Source organism: Engraulis encrasicolus, chromosome 2, assembly GCF_034702125.1.
Source record: "Engraulis encrasicolus isolate BLACKSEA-1 chromosome 2, IST_EnEncr_1.0, whole genome shotgun sequence".
NCBI lineage: Eukaryota > Metazoa > Chordata > Actinopteri > Clupeiformes > Engraulidae > Engraulis > Engraulis encrasicolus.
Window position 1 is genome coordinate 40,075,528 of NC_085858.1, and position 15,000 is coordinate 40,090,527.

The following is a 15,000-nucleotide window of genomic DNA, read 5'->3' on the forward strand; positions in this document are numbered from 1 at the left end:
CACGTACAGTGTATATGGATAGTTTTGTAAATACATTAATCTGGGCATTTTGTTTACACATAAACAGAGTTTTAGCTCCCTAAAACGGAATTGTGGAAGTGGAGATTTCTAAAACGCACCTGTCACAATGGTGATTCTTTTTTATTGCACATGCTGTGTTTATAATATAAAAGGAATAATAAACCATTATAAATGTGTGGTTACCAGAATGGCAGTGGCCAAATCATGCATTACTAAAGGCCCTGTGTTATTTCATAGCAGTGTAGTACTAGTACTAACTTTTCAATGACTACAGTGTTCCACTAGAGCAGTGATTTTCAACCTGTGGGCTGGGGCCCACTGCTGGGCCCTGAGGGTATTCCAAGTGGGCCTTCAAATCATTTTCTAAACATCCAAATTATATTTCTGAGTGTTTTGCTGTTGGCTATATTTCAGTTTTTGTTTATTGGTCCAGAGGTGGGCCCCGAATGTGTGTGAAAATTTTAAGTGGGCCCAAAGTTGGAAAAGGTTGGGAACCCGTGCACTAGAGGAACGGCATGCATTATGGGGCTACACATATCCGTTTTTTTAAATATCTGTAACCAATCTAACCGATGTAACCACACGTAACCAAGGCCAGGGAGGAAGGACAACAATACCTTCTCAGTGATGTCCACGTCACAGGAGTCAATGCTGTCTCTGAACAGGTCCTCAGTGCTGCCCTGACTGCTGCTGAAGTTGCTGTGGTGGAAGAGTTGTCTGTGGAAACAAAAGAGGATGGAGAAGATAATGATGAAAACAAACAACAACACTCTAACCCTTCTTTGCATCTACACTTGTTGTTCTGTATATTTCCTTTGTATTTGCTAGTGATGTTGGCTATGATTGTGTCCTCTTTTGAAAGTCGCTTTGGTTATAAAGTGTCTGCCAAATGCAATGTAATGTAATGTAATGTAATGATGATGGGGAGGAGGGTATTGTATGGAGCCTAGGCTGACAGGCAGAGGCAAAATGATTTCAAGCATGCATTGCACATACAGTACAGGTAGGTAGAATTTAGATACATTTTTTGTGGCACTTCATTTTCAGACAGTACTTCGGCCCTACATCTGTACAGTTCTGTCAGAACCATTACACTCAAGAAACACAAGAGATGAAATTCAAAATGCAATTTTCCTTATTGAATAGTTATGAATTAGATTTAGCGGCATGGCTCTGTTTAGAGGAATACCCCTGGATGACCAAAAACGTTCTGCACTTTTGGGTAGCACTTTTATCTCCTGTACATATGTAAAGCAATAAACCAATTTGCATCGGCTGCTGGTGTGCGAGTTCCACTCTTTGCTTCTGTAGGTGAAAGTGTGAAAGACATTTTATGATCGAAAAAAGCTTCCTACACTCTGGTCTCTTGCACGAAGGTTCCATGTGAAGATTCCACCACTGTTTTCTATGGGGACCCAAACTTGCACAAAATCGACAAAAACGAAAAAACGACAAGGGGTATGGACACAAAAAGCATTTTTTAACATCTCCAAGTCAAGCCGGTCGTTTAAGTGTTTGAACAGTGTCTCTATCTCAAAAGGTCTACAGGCCTGTTACGGAGGAGATATGTTTTAATTTTTTTACAGACCTGCACGAGATAAGCAATAATAAATAGGACTAAGAGATTACTATAAGCGTGGCGAGCCTGCTTAATAAATAATTAATTCAATAAGTCATGCTTGGCCACATTCAAGTTGAAGTTCAACTTAAATTTGATATTATCTCCACCTATTAACACTCAAACGTGATGAATCAACGTCTTAAAGAAAGCCTGTAGCTTTGAAATATAATGATTTTCTTTCATGTCGAGTCTGGAATGAGGAAATTTGAACAGTTGGCGGGTCACGGTGATGTATGAAAGATTAGATTCCAAAACCTCACCTCGAACACAGCGTTTTGATACTTTATCTTCACCTATTAACTATATAGAGATTACTATAAGCGTGGCGAGCCCGCTTAATAAATAATTAATTCAATAAGTCATGCTTGGCCACATTCAAGTTTAAGTTCAACTGAAATTTGATAGTTTATCTCCACCTATTAACACCCACTGTCAATTCATTTAAACGTGATACATCAGCCTCTTAAAGAAAGCCTGTGTCTTTGAAATGAAACAGATTTTAATCATGTTGAGTCATGTTGGTCAAGGCGATGTATAAAAGGTTAGAGACCAAAACTTCTCACACGTTTCGATAATTAATTCGCACCTATTAACACCCACCGTCATTTCATTTGAACGCGATAAATCAACCTCTAAAAGGTAGGTCCTTTTCTTTTTTAATTTCTTTTCTTTTCTCTCTCTCTCTCTCTCTCTCTCTCTCTCTCTCTCTCTCTCTCTCTATATATATATATATATATAACTTAGATCACAATTCCCATTTTGAACTGCATTTTGAATCATAGCTGTGAATCATGTGGAATCATAATTGTAGCGTAATACCTTTGAGAATGTAGTCTCCCAATATATATTTCTAAATGACATTACATTATGCAGTTGTCCATTTATTATTACATTTTTACATGGCAATTGGCAATACTTTCTAACAAATTGTATTTTAATATCCAAAGTAGCAATACAATCATCAAATCAATTTAAATTCTTTTGTGGAGAAAATCAAATAAACATGGATTGAATTGCACTCCATATTGCCATGGTACTTCTGTCTCAAAATTCAAGTTGTAAGTATTCTTGTCAATATCCAATATTCTTATGCTTCTACAGTCATATGTAACCATGCCATATCCTTGATATTAAAACAGTCCAAACTAGCGGAAAGAAAATGATGCTGTTGAAACTGACAATGCTGATGGCACTTGGGTTTCCAATACTATGTGCCACAGTTCCACTTCTCAACAGCACAGGTGAAGTCTAAAACTATCCCTTTACATTTTAATTGCACTTAATGGAAAATCCTTTCATTGAACTGCATATTTCACTCATACTTAAATGAAATAATCAAAACTGTTCTTCAGATGTCCTCGAGTGTGGAACCAGTCAGGTCTTATGAACTTGTTTAGTGTGATTACCGTATATCCCAGGGTATGAACTAAAGTGAACAAGTTGATGAACCATTTATTAAAAAAAATGCTAACATTATTTTATAGAGGAAAAAACAACACAAGAGTTGCTTTAAAACATTTGCTTTGCATGAATGAAAGAAGACATCAATGTGGATTAGTCTTTTACCAATCGCTATTTATTTTATTTATTTTAATCAATGTAGACCTCCTTGATTTTAATGTGTGCTATTGTCAATTGTGCATTGTTATGCAGCAATACAAAGCTCTTTACCAAGCTGCGGTACTGATGGCTATACAGACTGGTTAAGAGTGGGACCATACTGTGCCAAATATTTTGTGGAGCAGTTAACATTTGGTGAAGCAGAGGTAAGTGGTTAATCTTCATTAGGCTTACACGTAAAAGGATCCAAAAAATTAGATGTATAAACATCTGAATAAACATCTAATTTTTTGGATTCTTTTACTTGCTACCAACCCCAAAAGTTTGAGAATTTGACTGGCAGAGTGAATTATTGAATCCCACCCCAACCCACCCTACTATACTAATTCCATTGCCATGTTCTGCTACCTTTCTGTAGGGACGCTGTGTAAGCCAGCATCCTAATGGCCATCTTATTTCGGTCCATGATCAGCCAACGGTATATGATCTGATAGCTCTTACTCAATACAACAAAGCATGGATTGGAGGACTCAGGATGCCCTGTGTAAGAGCTAATTCAGTAACTTTTTTTAGACTGCATTTATAGTAATATAAAGTGACTCAGGGGACAAAATGTTTCATAGTATGCTACTGTATAACATTGTGGAATTCTACATAGTTCTCACTCCATAGCACACTTGTGTCAGTTTAAGTAGTTCACGGGATAATTCAGCTTAAACAAGATAGTAAACAAGACAAACCCAGCTAGTGGCAGAAAATATTATTTTCATTTTTTTGTGTTGGTCTAGCCCTGATCCATCAGGAGATAATACAAACGTTTTAACAATCACAACAGCCTCTGTGTGTGTAACAATTTTTTCTGTCTGAATCTGAATGTCGATTTGTTTGCTGGGGGGGGTTGAGTCAGTTTTGAGTCAAATCCGCTATTCTGGAATGAACAGGCAGTCACGTACGCCACTCTGGAATGTACAGTTGCCATAGCAAACTTCTTTGGCCATAGGAAACAACATGGATGTAATGCTAGGCTAGGCATAGTATGGCTAGCTACTGGGCTACTACACTATTTGTCAGTGAATTACCAATGACTGTCTATGTATATTAATGAGTGTCTGTGTTTGTGTCTCCATCTGCATCTCTCAGAATTCGGGTAGCTGGATGTGGACTGATGGCTCACAATGGAATTATCAAAACTGGGTACCAGGACAGCCAGATGGCAGTGGCGATTGCATTCAAATGAGCTGGAACAGTAAGATGTTCAACATTACATTGCTGTATATCTATACTGTTAATGTTTTCTCTCCCTTAATGTGCACACATACAGTGCAGTTCATAACCAACCCACTCTTGTGTGTTTCAGCTCCTGGCCAGTGGGATGATAACACCTGCTGTTCTGATAGAAGCTTTGTCTGTGCATTCCCAGCGGTGTAGCACAATGATTTGAGCATAGCCCTCTCCTAGGTCATGGCCATTCAAATGGGAACATGGTTTGTTTTCATTAAAAAAAAAACACCAAATATAAAAAACTCCAGCCACCACTCCAAATGTCATGCAACATCAGCAAACCCAACACAGCAATAACTTTTGGGATGAAAATGCCCCCATGCCCCCATTAGAATGGCCAGGATCTCTGAAAGGGCTGAACAAAGAAATGCTGCATTGTCATTGACATTGCAGGCAGGAAGAGGATTTCCAATTTATATTCAAGATGACAAAAGATGAATCAAAATCACATGAAGTGATGCTCCTGATAATTAATCTTTACACTATGTAGCCTAGTTACAGTACTGCATTGTGCTTATAACAAGTATTACACAGACTTCATGTACACTGTATCTGTACCACAAATGAAAATCACTAATGATTAAAATCAAACTTCCACTATTTCCTTTGCTGTCCCAGACCCCTCTGTTGCTATTTGCAGACATACCTACAGTATCCAGCTGCACTGCAGCAACATTCACAAAGCAATGAGAATACGACCTGTTAGCCTTTACCAACTATAGCCTACTCGTATGGTTCTCTAAATATCAAATGTCACACCTAAGGCATACACCCTATTAAAGTGGATCAACTCCAATATGCTAAGAGGTGCAAAGATTATATTTCTGAACGAAAAAAACCCAAAAACTATCCAGCCCTACTTGCATGATAGAGCCGAACACGACTGCTTTTAAGTCAAAGTTGTGGTGCACTGCACTATTCAGTATGATCAGCGAGGAAGCCTCCATTGACTCAGTGCCCCCATTGTAAACAACACAGACTCTCACAAACACATTCACTACTTACATTAACAGGCCCTAATGAAGCATCCCACTACAACTTCTGGGCAGAGCGTCCATCTGTCACCCTTTAAGAGCTCTCGAGTTGAGCAGGTGAGGCGTTTGGACCTTTGGACCAATTAAGCAGATGAACCAATAAAATGCTGAACACTAACAGGGCTATTCCCTCAGGACCTCAAGGAACGCTACAGCACATGCATGGTGCTCATTTGTTCTCTCTCCCTCTCTCTCTCTCTCTCTCTCTCTCTCTCTCTCTCTCTCTCTCTCTCTCTCTCCCTCTCTCCCTCTCTCTCTCTCTCTCACATCTTGGTGTAATAATGGATAAAGGCAATAAAGGTGTTGATCTATGCAGAGCTCTGTGGTGAGATGGCTTAGGGTTTCGCTTGCTTCACTTACCTTCCAAATGCTGTGCTGGATATCTTTCTGTTGGGGCTGATGGGAAACAGAACAGACAGAAAAAAATGCACGTATTAGAATAGAAAAGCACAAAAAAGTAAAACAAGTTATCAAAACTAAATAAAACATTAATATAATAGGAATCCAGAGGAGGGCGTATCTGTCTTTTGGGAACAGGTTTCCTGTTTTTCACTGTGTGACACAATGTAGTGTGGGTAGCTTTGCAAGCATTCAGTCGGACATAAAGCAGTTTTATGGAGGTGGGCTTTTTGAGGTAAATGTCAAACATGTGGTCCACCCCTTCACTGTTTCAGATGAGTCTAATACACCACTAGTAAGCTACCATGTGTGTGTGTATTTGTGTGTGTGTGTGTGTGTGTGTGTGTGTGTGTGTGTGTGTGTGTGTGTGTGTGTGTGTGTGTGTGTGTGTGTGTGTGTGTGTGTGTGTGTGTGTCTAGGAGAGAGAGAGAGAGAGAGAGAGAGAGAGAGAGAGAGAGAGAGAGAGAGAGAGAGAGAGAGAGAGAGAGAGAGAGAGAGAGAGAGAGAGAGAGAGAGAGAGAGAGAGGTGGTGGAGTAGGTGAGAGCATGCGTGCGAGTGATTTCGGTTGAAAGGATGTGAAATGTGGTGGGACAGCACAGCTGATGCAGTGCCATCCTCACCTGTCAACTCTAATAGCAAGAGAAAGACAAAGCAACACAGCACAAATCTGACCTCCAGTACTCTGTCAAAACAGACACACACATTTTGACTTTACATCTTTTTGACTGCAGAGTCGCTAAACGTTTTGGATCAGTTAACATTTTGGACGTTCTGGATGTTTTTCATCTCATCCACATACAGGGGCGGAACAATTGCATACAGGGCCACTGACAGGGCCCCCATACAGCCTGCAAAAGTTATAATGGGGCCCCATCACCTTTACGAAAGGGCCCTGGGACCAGGAGCACTCTCACTCCGCAATACAATACATGTGCTGTAAGACAGGCCAAATCACAGGAGAGACTTACAGGTAGTCTGGTAAACCTCAACAGAAGCATGGGAATTCCCAGTTTAGCTATTGTAGGTGGCCACTAACCACTATTTGTTCTCTAGGCTACCTGTAGTCCTCCTCCTGGCTCTGAGCCCTAAGCTTGGCCAAGTGGCTGCATTCACTTTCAGTGACTGCCGCGGGACTCATGTAGACTTAAGACAATACTTTGGTCTCAAAAAATCTGTAAATTCTATTACACTTTGAAAATGACATGAATTGTAATAAACACCAAATAAAAACAAATAAACACTTGGATTGTAAAGACTGCATTCATTTTATTTGGACACCCTGAATGTCTCTAGTGGCCATTAACCCCTATCTGCTGCCTAGTCCTGTTCCTGGCTCTGAGCCCTATTAGTATATACACTAAGCTTCCTGCACGGTGCAGTTCAGGGATTACTACTCCAGCAATTACTCCAGTAATCACTCCCACACCTAAAGGGGAGGTGCAGTGGAGCAGGTGGTTAAAAATAGCACACCTGACCGTGATAAACATAGCAACGTGGGGGTGCTGTGTTGCATGGGAACATTGCGCAACATTATCATGATGGGACACACACACACACACACACGTCATCCTGGCTGGCGGTAAACTCCTTTCACTATTACATCATCACAACAGACACACCAGGTACAGTAGGCTACAGTAAGAATCTGGTTATCTCACCTGCCATTGCCACACAGGTGTGTGCGTATATGTGTATGTGTAAACTGCATGACCCGTCACATGTGTATGTATGTACTGTATAAGCATTTGTGTGCTTGACAACATAACAACATGAGTTTGTGTATACTGCACAAAGTAGTATATACCGCATGAGGCGGAGTGCATCTGACAGATAGAGTGGGTGTGTTTTGAAATGAGAGAGAGAGAGAGAGAGAGAGAGAGAGAGAGAGAGAGAGAGAGAGAGAGAGAGAGAGAGAGAGAGAGAGAGAGAGAGAGAGAGTTTAAGGGAGAGAGTGTTTACGATAGAGAGATTCCCTCTCATTTTTAATCAGTCATGGGGATGGGATGTTATCTTCCAAATCCCCACAGGCCTTGTAAGCAAGTGCAACGAGGACAGACTGCACCCTGAAGGGCGGGTTATACTCTCTTTAGAGCCTCAACACAGTTAGTCAACGCAGTTAGTTTGGATTTTTAGCTCCATTCTAGGTCTGCGCTATCCGTTTCCGTCGCAACGGTAGGGACAGCGAGATGATTGTTCAAACTGCCTTCATTACAAGGAGTAAACTAGGTGTGTCTGTTGTTTTGTAGCTACACAGACTCGATGACAATGAAAATGAAACATTAACTCTTTATGTCTCGTGCATTTTTGATCGCACCGGCAGCCACCGCGGTAGTTTGGAACAAAGAAGTGGCTCATTTGTCGAGGATAGGTTGCACGAAGCAGAATGTTTCCTCGGAAACACTGTTCAAACTGTCCAAATATAACTTCAGCGTCGTAACTTGCAAGCGCACGTGTTGTCTTTGGTTCGTGTATATAAATGAAACGACAAAGCAGGGGCAACTTATTTAATAAAGAGCTCACAGTCTGTAGCCCGACGAACAAGGAAGTAGCTTATTGTCGAGGACAGAGCGGCTGGTCGAGGGGACCAATCACAGCGGCTCCTGCTTCTGTAACTACGCCGCTTAACTGCGGGCAGTCACATTTTCAGGGGAGCACACCCAGTCACTGCGGAGAGGGGAAAAATAACTGCGTGGCTGACTGCATCACGACGCAGTGAAGCTGGTTTCGGAGCATAAATCACCCTTGACTAAACACACAACTCACATGCAGTACTACAATACACACCACACTTCAGCATCGCTCCACAACTCCTACAGTACAGTCACTGAATGATGATGAGGTGCATGAGGAGAGGGATCACAGCCACACTGAGCTGTGCCAATATCTCTGTGAAGAATGGAATGTTAATTCAACCCTTAGAGATAGGCCTGGGTTCAAAAGATCGAATCGCGATCCAATATCGATTCATGTTCGAAAAGTGTGATATCGATTCACAACTTTGTGGATCGATCTTTTGCAGATGATTATAGGCGCTATTTTCTCAAGCACATCCTGTAGCTCTCTTCCACATTCATGTAGGCTACCATGGAATTTCATGTTTGTGTGGGCATCAAAGACTGAGATATTTAGGTTTTTATAGCCGGTCTTACAATCCTAGGAATAAATGGGTTGAAGTAACAACCCAGCAATACAGAAGATCAACATTGAATCGAATCGGATCATATCGTGGATCCAATTGGATCGTGACCTTCTGGATCGGAATCGAATAGATCCAGAAAATTGGGATCGATTCCCAGCTCTACTTAGAGAGTGGATGTATCATCAATTAACACTGTATTTATTTATTTATTTTTACTGTGTGTTTGTGACAAAGGGTGACTCACTCACATCATTCTCTGGGCTGCTTAATCTTAATTTCCCATGAACCAGAGCGTCACCTACGTGTTCCTGATCCACTCTCTGCATAATCTGGCCATGGGTGGAGCAGCCAGACACTATGTAGTAGTACGTATATAAGTATGTAATGCTTAATGTATGTTAAGCCTGTCGAATTACTGTAGCTGGGATGCTAAACAAAGGGGTAATATACCGGTAGTACACTCATCTCTAGTGCATGACGCATAATGGCTACCAATTATATCCAGGGAACAATTCTGGTAAAAGGGGCACTTATAAAAAGCATGTATGATACGGCATCCTCTCTCATATAATTAATACCAGGAACTAGACACTAAACGCTCCGTCAGAGTCTAAATATAGACACCAAGATAAAGTGCTCTACACTTCGCCAATGCAACAAAGTGAGATCAAGTTCGCTCTCTGGCATAGTCGGTGACAACCTCCACTACTGTAGTCCCCTAAATATTCATGGCCGCTTAGAGTCGCCAGTCTCTTTCCTTAAGTCATACAGATACTGGAAGAAATACTGATCCCTATGAACGTCTCATCCTAATGCAAAGTCTCTGTCTCCATTACTCCTCTGTAGCCTGTATCTGCTAGGGTTTTGGATGAACACCACCAGGGCTGGGGGTTGTTGAGTTTGTGGTGGGTAAAGCTCCGCTTGGCAATTAGGATTTGAGAGGCTCTCAAGGATCCTCTCAGCAGATGAGAGCTGTGGTGTGGATTTAGAAGGACGCCATAATCTTCCCTCTCCTCAGCCACTCAACATACCCTAACCCTCCCCAAATTCACCACAGACCCAGCCTGTCGTGGCTAATTTATGGGAGTTGACTGGGTTCATTTCATCAACACAACAAACCAAACAGTGAAGGACCCTTAAGGCTTTTTGGAATGTCAACTCAATGTCAAAGCTGAATCATGGCCAACAGAGGTCATCCAAATTTCTTCAATCAGAGATGGATTATTTTTTTAATGGTGTACGCTATTTTTCTCTCTCTATCTCTCTCTCTCTCTCTCTCTCTCTCTCTCTCTCTCTCTCACACTCTCTCTCTCCATCTCTACGATTCTGTGGTAACCATGGATACTGATCCGAAAGCAGTACAGTGTATGCATTCATATACACAAATCATACAGTAGGCTATACAGACCATATACACAAAAATGTACCAATGTGTATATTTTGCATTGATGTTATTAAACTACATAACTGAATTAAGTCTTGGTCAAAAAATCTCAGAAAACACAAACACAAAATGTACACTCTTAACAGCAGGTATTGAAGTACTAATTGTCACACATTCTCACTAGTGGCATATTTGACTCATCTGAAACAGTGAAGGGGTGGACCATATATGCGACAAACAACGACAATAAAACGTACAGTAAGCTGCAACTGCAAATGGCGGTGGAAAGCCTCAATGTTAGTGAGTAAATGAGTGTTCCAGGAGCCAGTCCTGGCCTGGGCAGTCTCAGCCCACCCCTCCCCCTCAGCCTCCTCCTGGCCCTCAGGTTCTTGAGTCGAGCCTCAACTCTAAAGCTCTCAATATTTACACAATATTGACTAGAATTAACTCTGAAAATGTTACACCGACCAAAGAGTAAGAATTAACTGTCTTTAAAAGTTGTATCAACAGTAGGGGTATTATTTACTGTGCAGGCCAGGCCAAGCCAGGCCGCATCAGCGCTCCTCTCCTCCTCACCTGTTGGCCTTGAGGTTCTTGAGCCGGGCCTCCAGGTCGTTGAGGAGGTTGACCTTCTTACAGCACTGGGAGCAGTACACGTCCAGCAGCTCGCTGTTGTACAGGTGCCGGATCTTCTGAGGGGTCTGGCCAGCACTGAGGACGATGGACAAGAGACGCGTGGCAAGGAGAGGGGAGAAATAACGCAGGTTAGGAGTATGGGAGGAAAACAGTCAGTCAGTGAGTGTTATAAATTTGCTGTTACCAGAATGGCAATGACCAAGTCGTAGTGCACTACTAAATGCCAGAATGGCAATGAACAAGTCGTAGTGCACTACTAAATGCCCTGTTCTATGTCACAGTGGTGTAGTACTAGTAGTACTATAGCAGTTAACTGTTCAATGTCTATTACAGCGGTACACTGATGGAACGGTCATTTGGTTTTGTGTAGCTCCTTTCAAGGAACCCAACATTGCTGGGTGCATTATGGGGCTACAGGAGGAGAATGCTACCCTTGGGCCTGAGTAGAAGAGTTTTTTTCAGAGGCTCGCTGAGGTTCTGTTCTGTGACATCATACATGTCTGTGTAGCTTAGTATACACTATATATTTGCACTATAAAATACAGAGAGAGCGAGAGAGAGAGAGAGAGAGAGAGAGAGAGAGAGTTCTGCATGTCCACACTAGTCACCTGGAGGGCAGCGAGGAGCCCAGATCGGAGAAGCCGTTGGTGCGCGTCTCGTCGTCAGCACAGGGGCTGCTGGGAGTGAAGTCCACATCCTCACCCTCGCCGTAGTCTTCAAACTGCTCCTCGGTGGAGATGACGGACGCAGACGCCGAAGGAATCAGCTGTCCGGAGCTGAAGGAACGGCAGAGAAAGGATAACATTTTAGAATATGTTTTTAGCTTTAGCATGAAGGCCTTTTAGCTTAGGTATGTACGACTGACCTGAATGTGTGGCATGTACCCCATGTGTGAGAGAGAGACTTGTGCCTGTGTGTCTATACCCGTGACGGACGCAGACGCAAAGGGAATCAGCCGTCCACAGCTAAAACTAAGGCACAACTAAGGCATGATGTTCTGCAACAGACGTAACATGTACATCAGGGCTATTCAAATAGCCTGGGGCCAGATGCGGCCCTTGGACAGCAAGGTTCTGGCCCCCCACAAGCCCCTTGAAATACAGAATCGTTTTTTTGGAATTTAGAGATAAAAGTATGGGTTCCTTTATCGTGATGAAACGGGATGTTAAAATGCAGGAAATTACATCTAAGAAATGCAAAGGTTTCTGAGGGAGGACCCCCAGACCCTCCACTTCAATGAAGTCTTCCATATTTTTTTCATTGACAGTCGGCAGCCATAATACAGACATATAGTTCGGCCCCTTAAAGGAGAATTCCGGCCAGTTTGGATTCATATCCCATCTTGGGTGGACCGAGGGAAAGGGATGAAAGGGAAAACCGCAAGAAATGTTCATGCCTGCTGCGCAAAGTTGTTCAATTGCGCTGTTTTCGGTTAAAGCCTGGCTCGCCGGGCACGTATTTGACCTGTTTTAAAGCTCCTAGCGTGCATTAAAACCCTTTTGAACGCTTTGGCCGTGGTGTGTGTACCCATACAAGTCGATCTAGTGGTTTACAGTTCCATTAGGTAGTACAGGCACGACACAATAGGAGTTTTCAAAAGTGGCGCACCTACCTCTCTCAGCTTCCGCCTTCCAACTACGTCCGCAAAATGGTTCGCCAAAGTGATACTTCATAGTAATCCATTTTATTTTTGTCCACCAAAGACGAGCCAAAGGAAACAAATTCACACGTTTCCATGTCCTGTGTTGTTGTTGTCTTGCAGATTCACGTCTCAGTAAACGCAGTTTTGTGACGTCACAGCGTCACATGACTCCTGGAAGGAACGCACATTCGCTCATCCAGTGATTATACAGAAGCGAGAGAGAGAAGCGCTGTCGAAATATACTGTTTGATATTTTGAGATGGATCCTTCGTTGGGGTCTGGTGGTTCAATTGAAGAGTTTGGTGGCCATGGTTATCTTTTTCGAACCAGAATATTTGTTACAGATAAAGAATTATTGCCACATGTCGCATATCACAATAATATACCGATTAGAATATATAGCAGTCCTTGGTGATGAAATAAATAATTGCAATATAAATAGAAAATACTATACTCACTCATTAGACAGTTGACCATTAGGGCCACTTGGTCTAGGATGTTTTTTTTTTTTTTCGATTGATTCTTGGTACATAAAAGAAGGCTTCCAAGACATCCTGGTAGAGCATGTGGGGAAACCTCTCTGTCTGGGTGAAACACTCGGCGCTCTGTGACCCATCTCGACACCTTTAGCCAACCCCGAAACTGGATCCCCCCCAAAACAATACATGAGCCCGCCCCCGAAACTGTAATCTGTGATATGCGACATGTGGCAATAATTCTTTATCTGTAACAAATATTCTGGTTCGAAAAAGATAACCATAGCCACCAAACTCTTCAATTGAACCACCAGACCCCAACGAAGGATCCATCTCAAAATATCAAACAGTATATTACGACAGCGCTTCTCTCTCTCGCTTCTGTATAATAACTGGATGAGCGAATGTGACGCCGACCATGAGTCATGTGACGCCGTGACGTCACAAAACTGCGTTTACTGAGACGTGAATCTGCAAGACAACAACACAGGACATGGAAACGTGTGAATTTGTTTCCTTTGGCTCGTCTTTGGTGGACAAAAATAAAATGGATTACTATGAAGTATCACTTTGGCGAACCATTTTGCGGACGTAGTTGGAAGGCGGAAGCTGAGAGAGGTAGGTGCGCCACTTTTGAAAACTCCTAATGTGTCGTGCCTGTGCTACCTAATGGAACTGTGAACCACTAGATCGACTTTTATGGGTACACACACCACGGCCAAAGCGTTCAAAAGGGTTTTAATGCACGCTAGGAGCTTTAAAACAGGTCAAATACGTGCCCGACGAGCCAGGCTTTAACCGAAAACAGCGCAATTGAACAACTTTGCGCAGCAGGCATGAATATTTCTCGCGGTTTTCCCTTTCATCCCTTTCCCTCGGTCCACCCCAGATGGGATATGAATCCAAACTGGCCGGAATTCTCCTTTAACTGGGAGGAATTTGAAAAACTGGCCCACATTGACATTTAATTGAATACCCCTGATGTATAGTATATTGACTATACTAGTCAGCCTCTTCCAAGAATAGAGGCTTGACAAAGCTGCTATTCAGATAATGCAGAGAGAAGATGACACGCTAGCATGAAATTCAGTCATTCAGAGTAGTTGTGAGTACTGTATTTCCAGCCCGATTTTAAGGGTAGACTTTGAACAGCAGAAAGGCTTGGCTTCACATTGTAACTCGATATTAAAAGATTGGTTAAAAATGTATCATTCTAACATTATCACATCACATCAAGGGTTTTTGTGATCCACAAAAGCAGTGAGCTGTCGCCTTTAATCGTCGGAATGCTCGGCTGTCAGCTAAAAAACAAGACAGGAAATATGTTCGGCCCTAACGACTCCAAAATGTAAACATTTCAGCCCAATTAGCCAGGCTAAAATCACCAGTAATTTCCCCTTTACAGCTCCCAGTGAGAGGAGAGGGAACCAAAGCAGTAGCAGTAGCAGACGCTAAGTACAGCAGTAAAAAAGAGTACAGTCAGCACTAACATACGGCTGACACTGAAGATCATCTGCCCCACTTTATGTCTGCCCGATCACGCACACTTCCACTGGCTTTTAAAAATAGATAGGGCCCATGATAAACCAACATTACCCTAACTGCAATACTGTACAGACAGACTAACGCCCATGTTTTATCACAATAGTTTGGTAACTAAAACATTTCTCTCCTATTGCATTCATGATGGGCCTACACTCTGCCGGTTTTGCTTCCAACCAGTATTGTGGTTGTCCATGAAACCTATTTAGTGCTGCTGCAACACTTTACAACAATGGTTTCGCTAAAAGTAAAACTTTTCCATGA

General features: G+C 42.3%; 1 protein-coding gene and 1 long non-coding RNA gene across 5 annotated transcripts in view; one reads left to right on the forward strand and one right to left on the reverse strand.

Annotated features, from left to right (window-relative positions):
• The window catches only part of rab11fip4a (RAB11 family interacting protein 4 (class II) a), a 53,232-nt gene that overhangs the window by 14,657 nt on the left and 23,575 nt on the right, over window positions 1-15,000 (reverse strand). For all 3 annotated transcript variants that reach the window (XR_010032675.1, XM_063188532.1, XM_063188543.1), the window contains exons 3-6: window positions 11,685-11,852; window positions 11,017-11,151; window positions 5,878-5,913; window positions 639-738 (exon numbers count right to left, since the gene is read on the reverse strand). Coding sequence is in view for 2 of the 3 variants with exons in the window: in XM_063188532.1 (XP_063044602.1) it covers window positions 639-738; window positions 5,878-5,913; window positions 11,017-11,151; window positions 11,685-11,852 (439 nt within the window). In the remaining variant the exon portion in view is untranslated. The remainder of the gene's footprint in view (window positions 1-638; window positions 739-5,877; window positions 5,914-11,016; window positions 11,152-11,684; window positions 11,853-15,000) is intronic.
• Window positions 1,850-4,432, forward strand: LOC134462508 (uncharacterized). Of its 2 annotated transcripts, none has more exons than XR_010037537.1 (5): window positions 1,850-2,281; window positions 2,744-2,883; window positions 3,296-3,408; window positions 3,621-3,746; window positions 4,343-4,432. It is a non-coding gene; the product is annotated as an uncharacterized LOC134462508 (long non-coding RNA). The 2 variants fall into 2 exon arrangements; XR_010037534.1 differs by having other exon boundaries at window positions 1,856-2,281; window positions 2,782-2,883.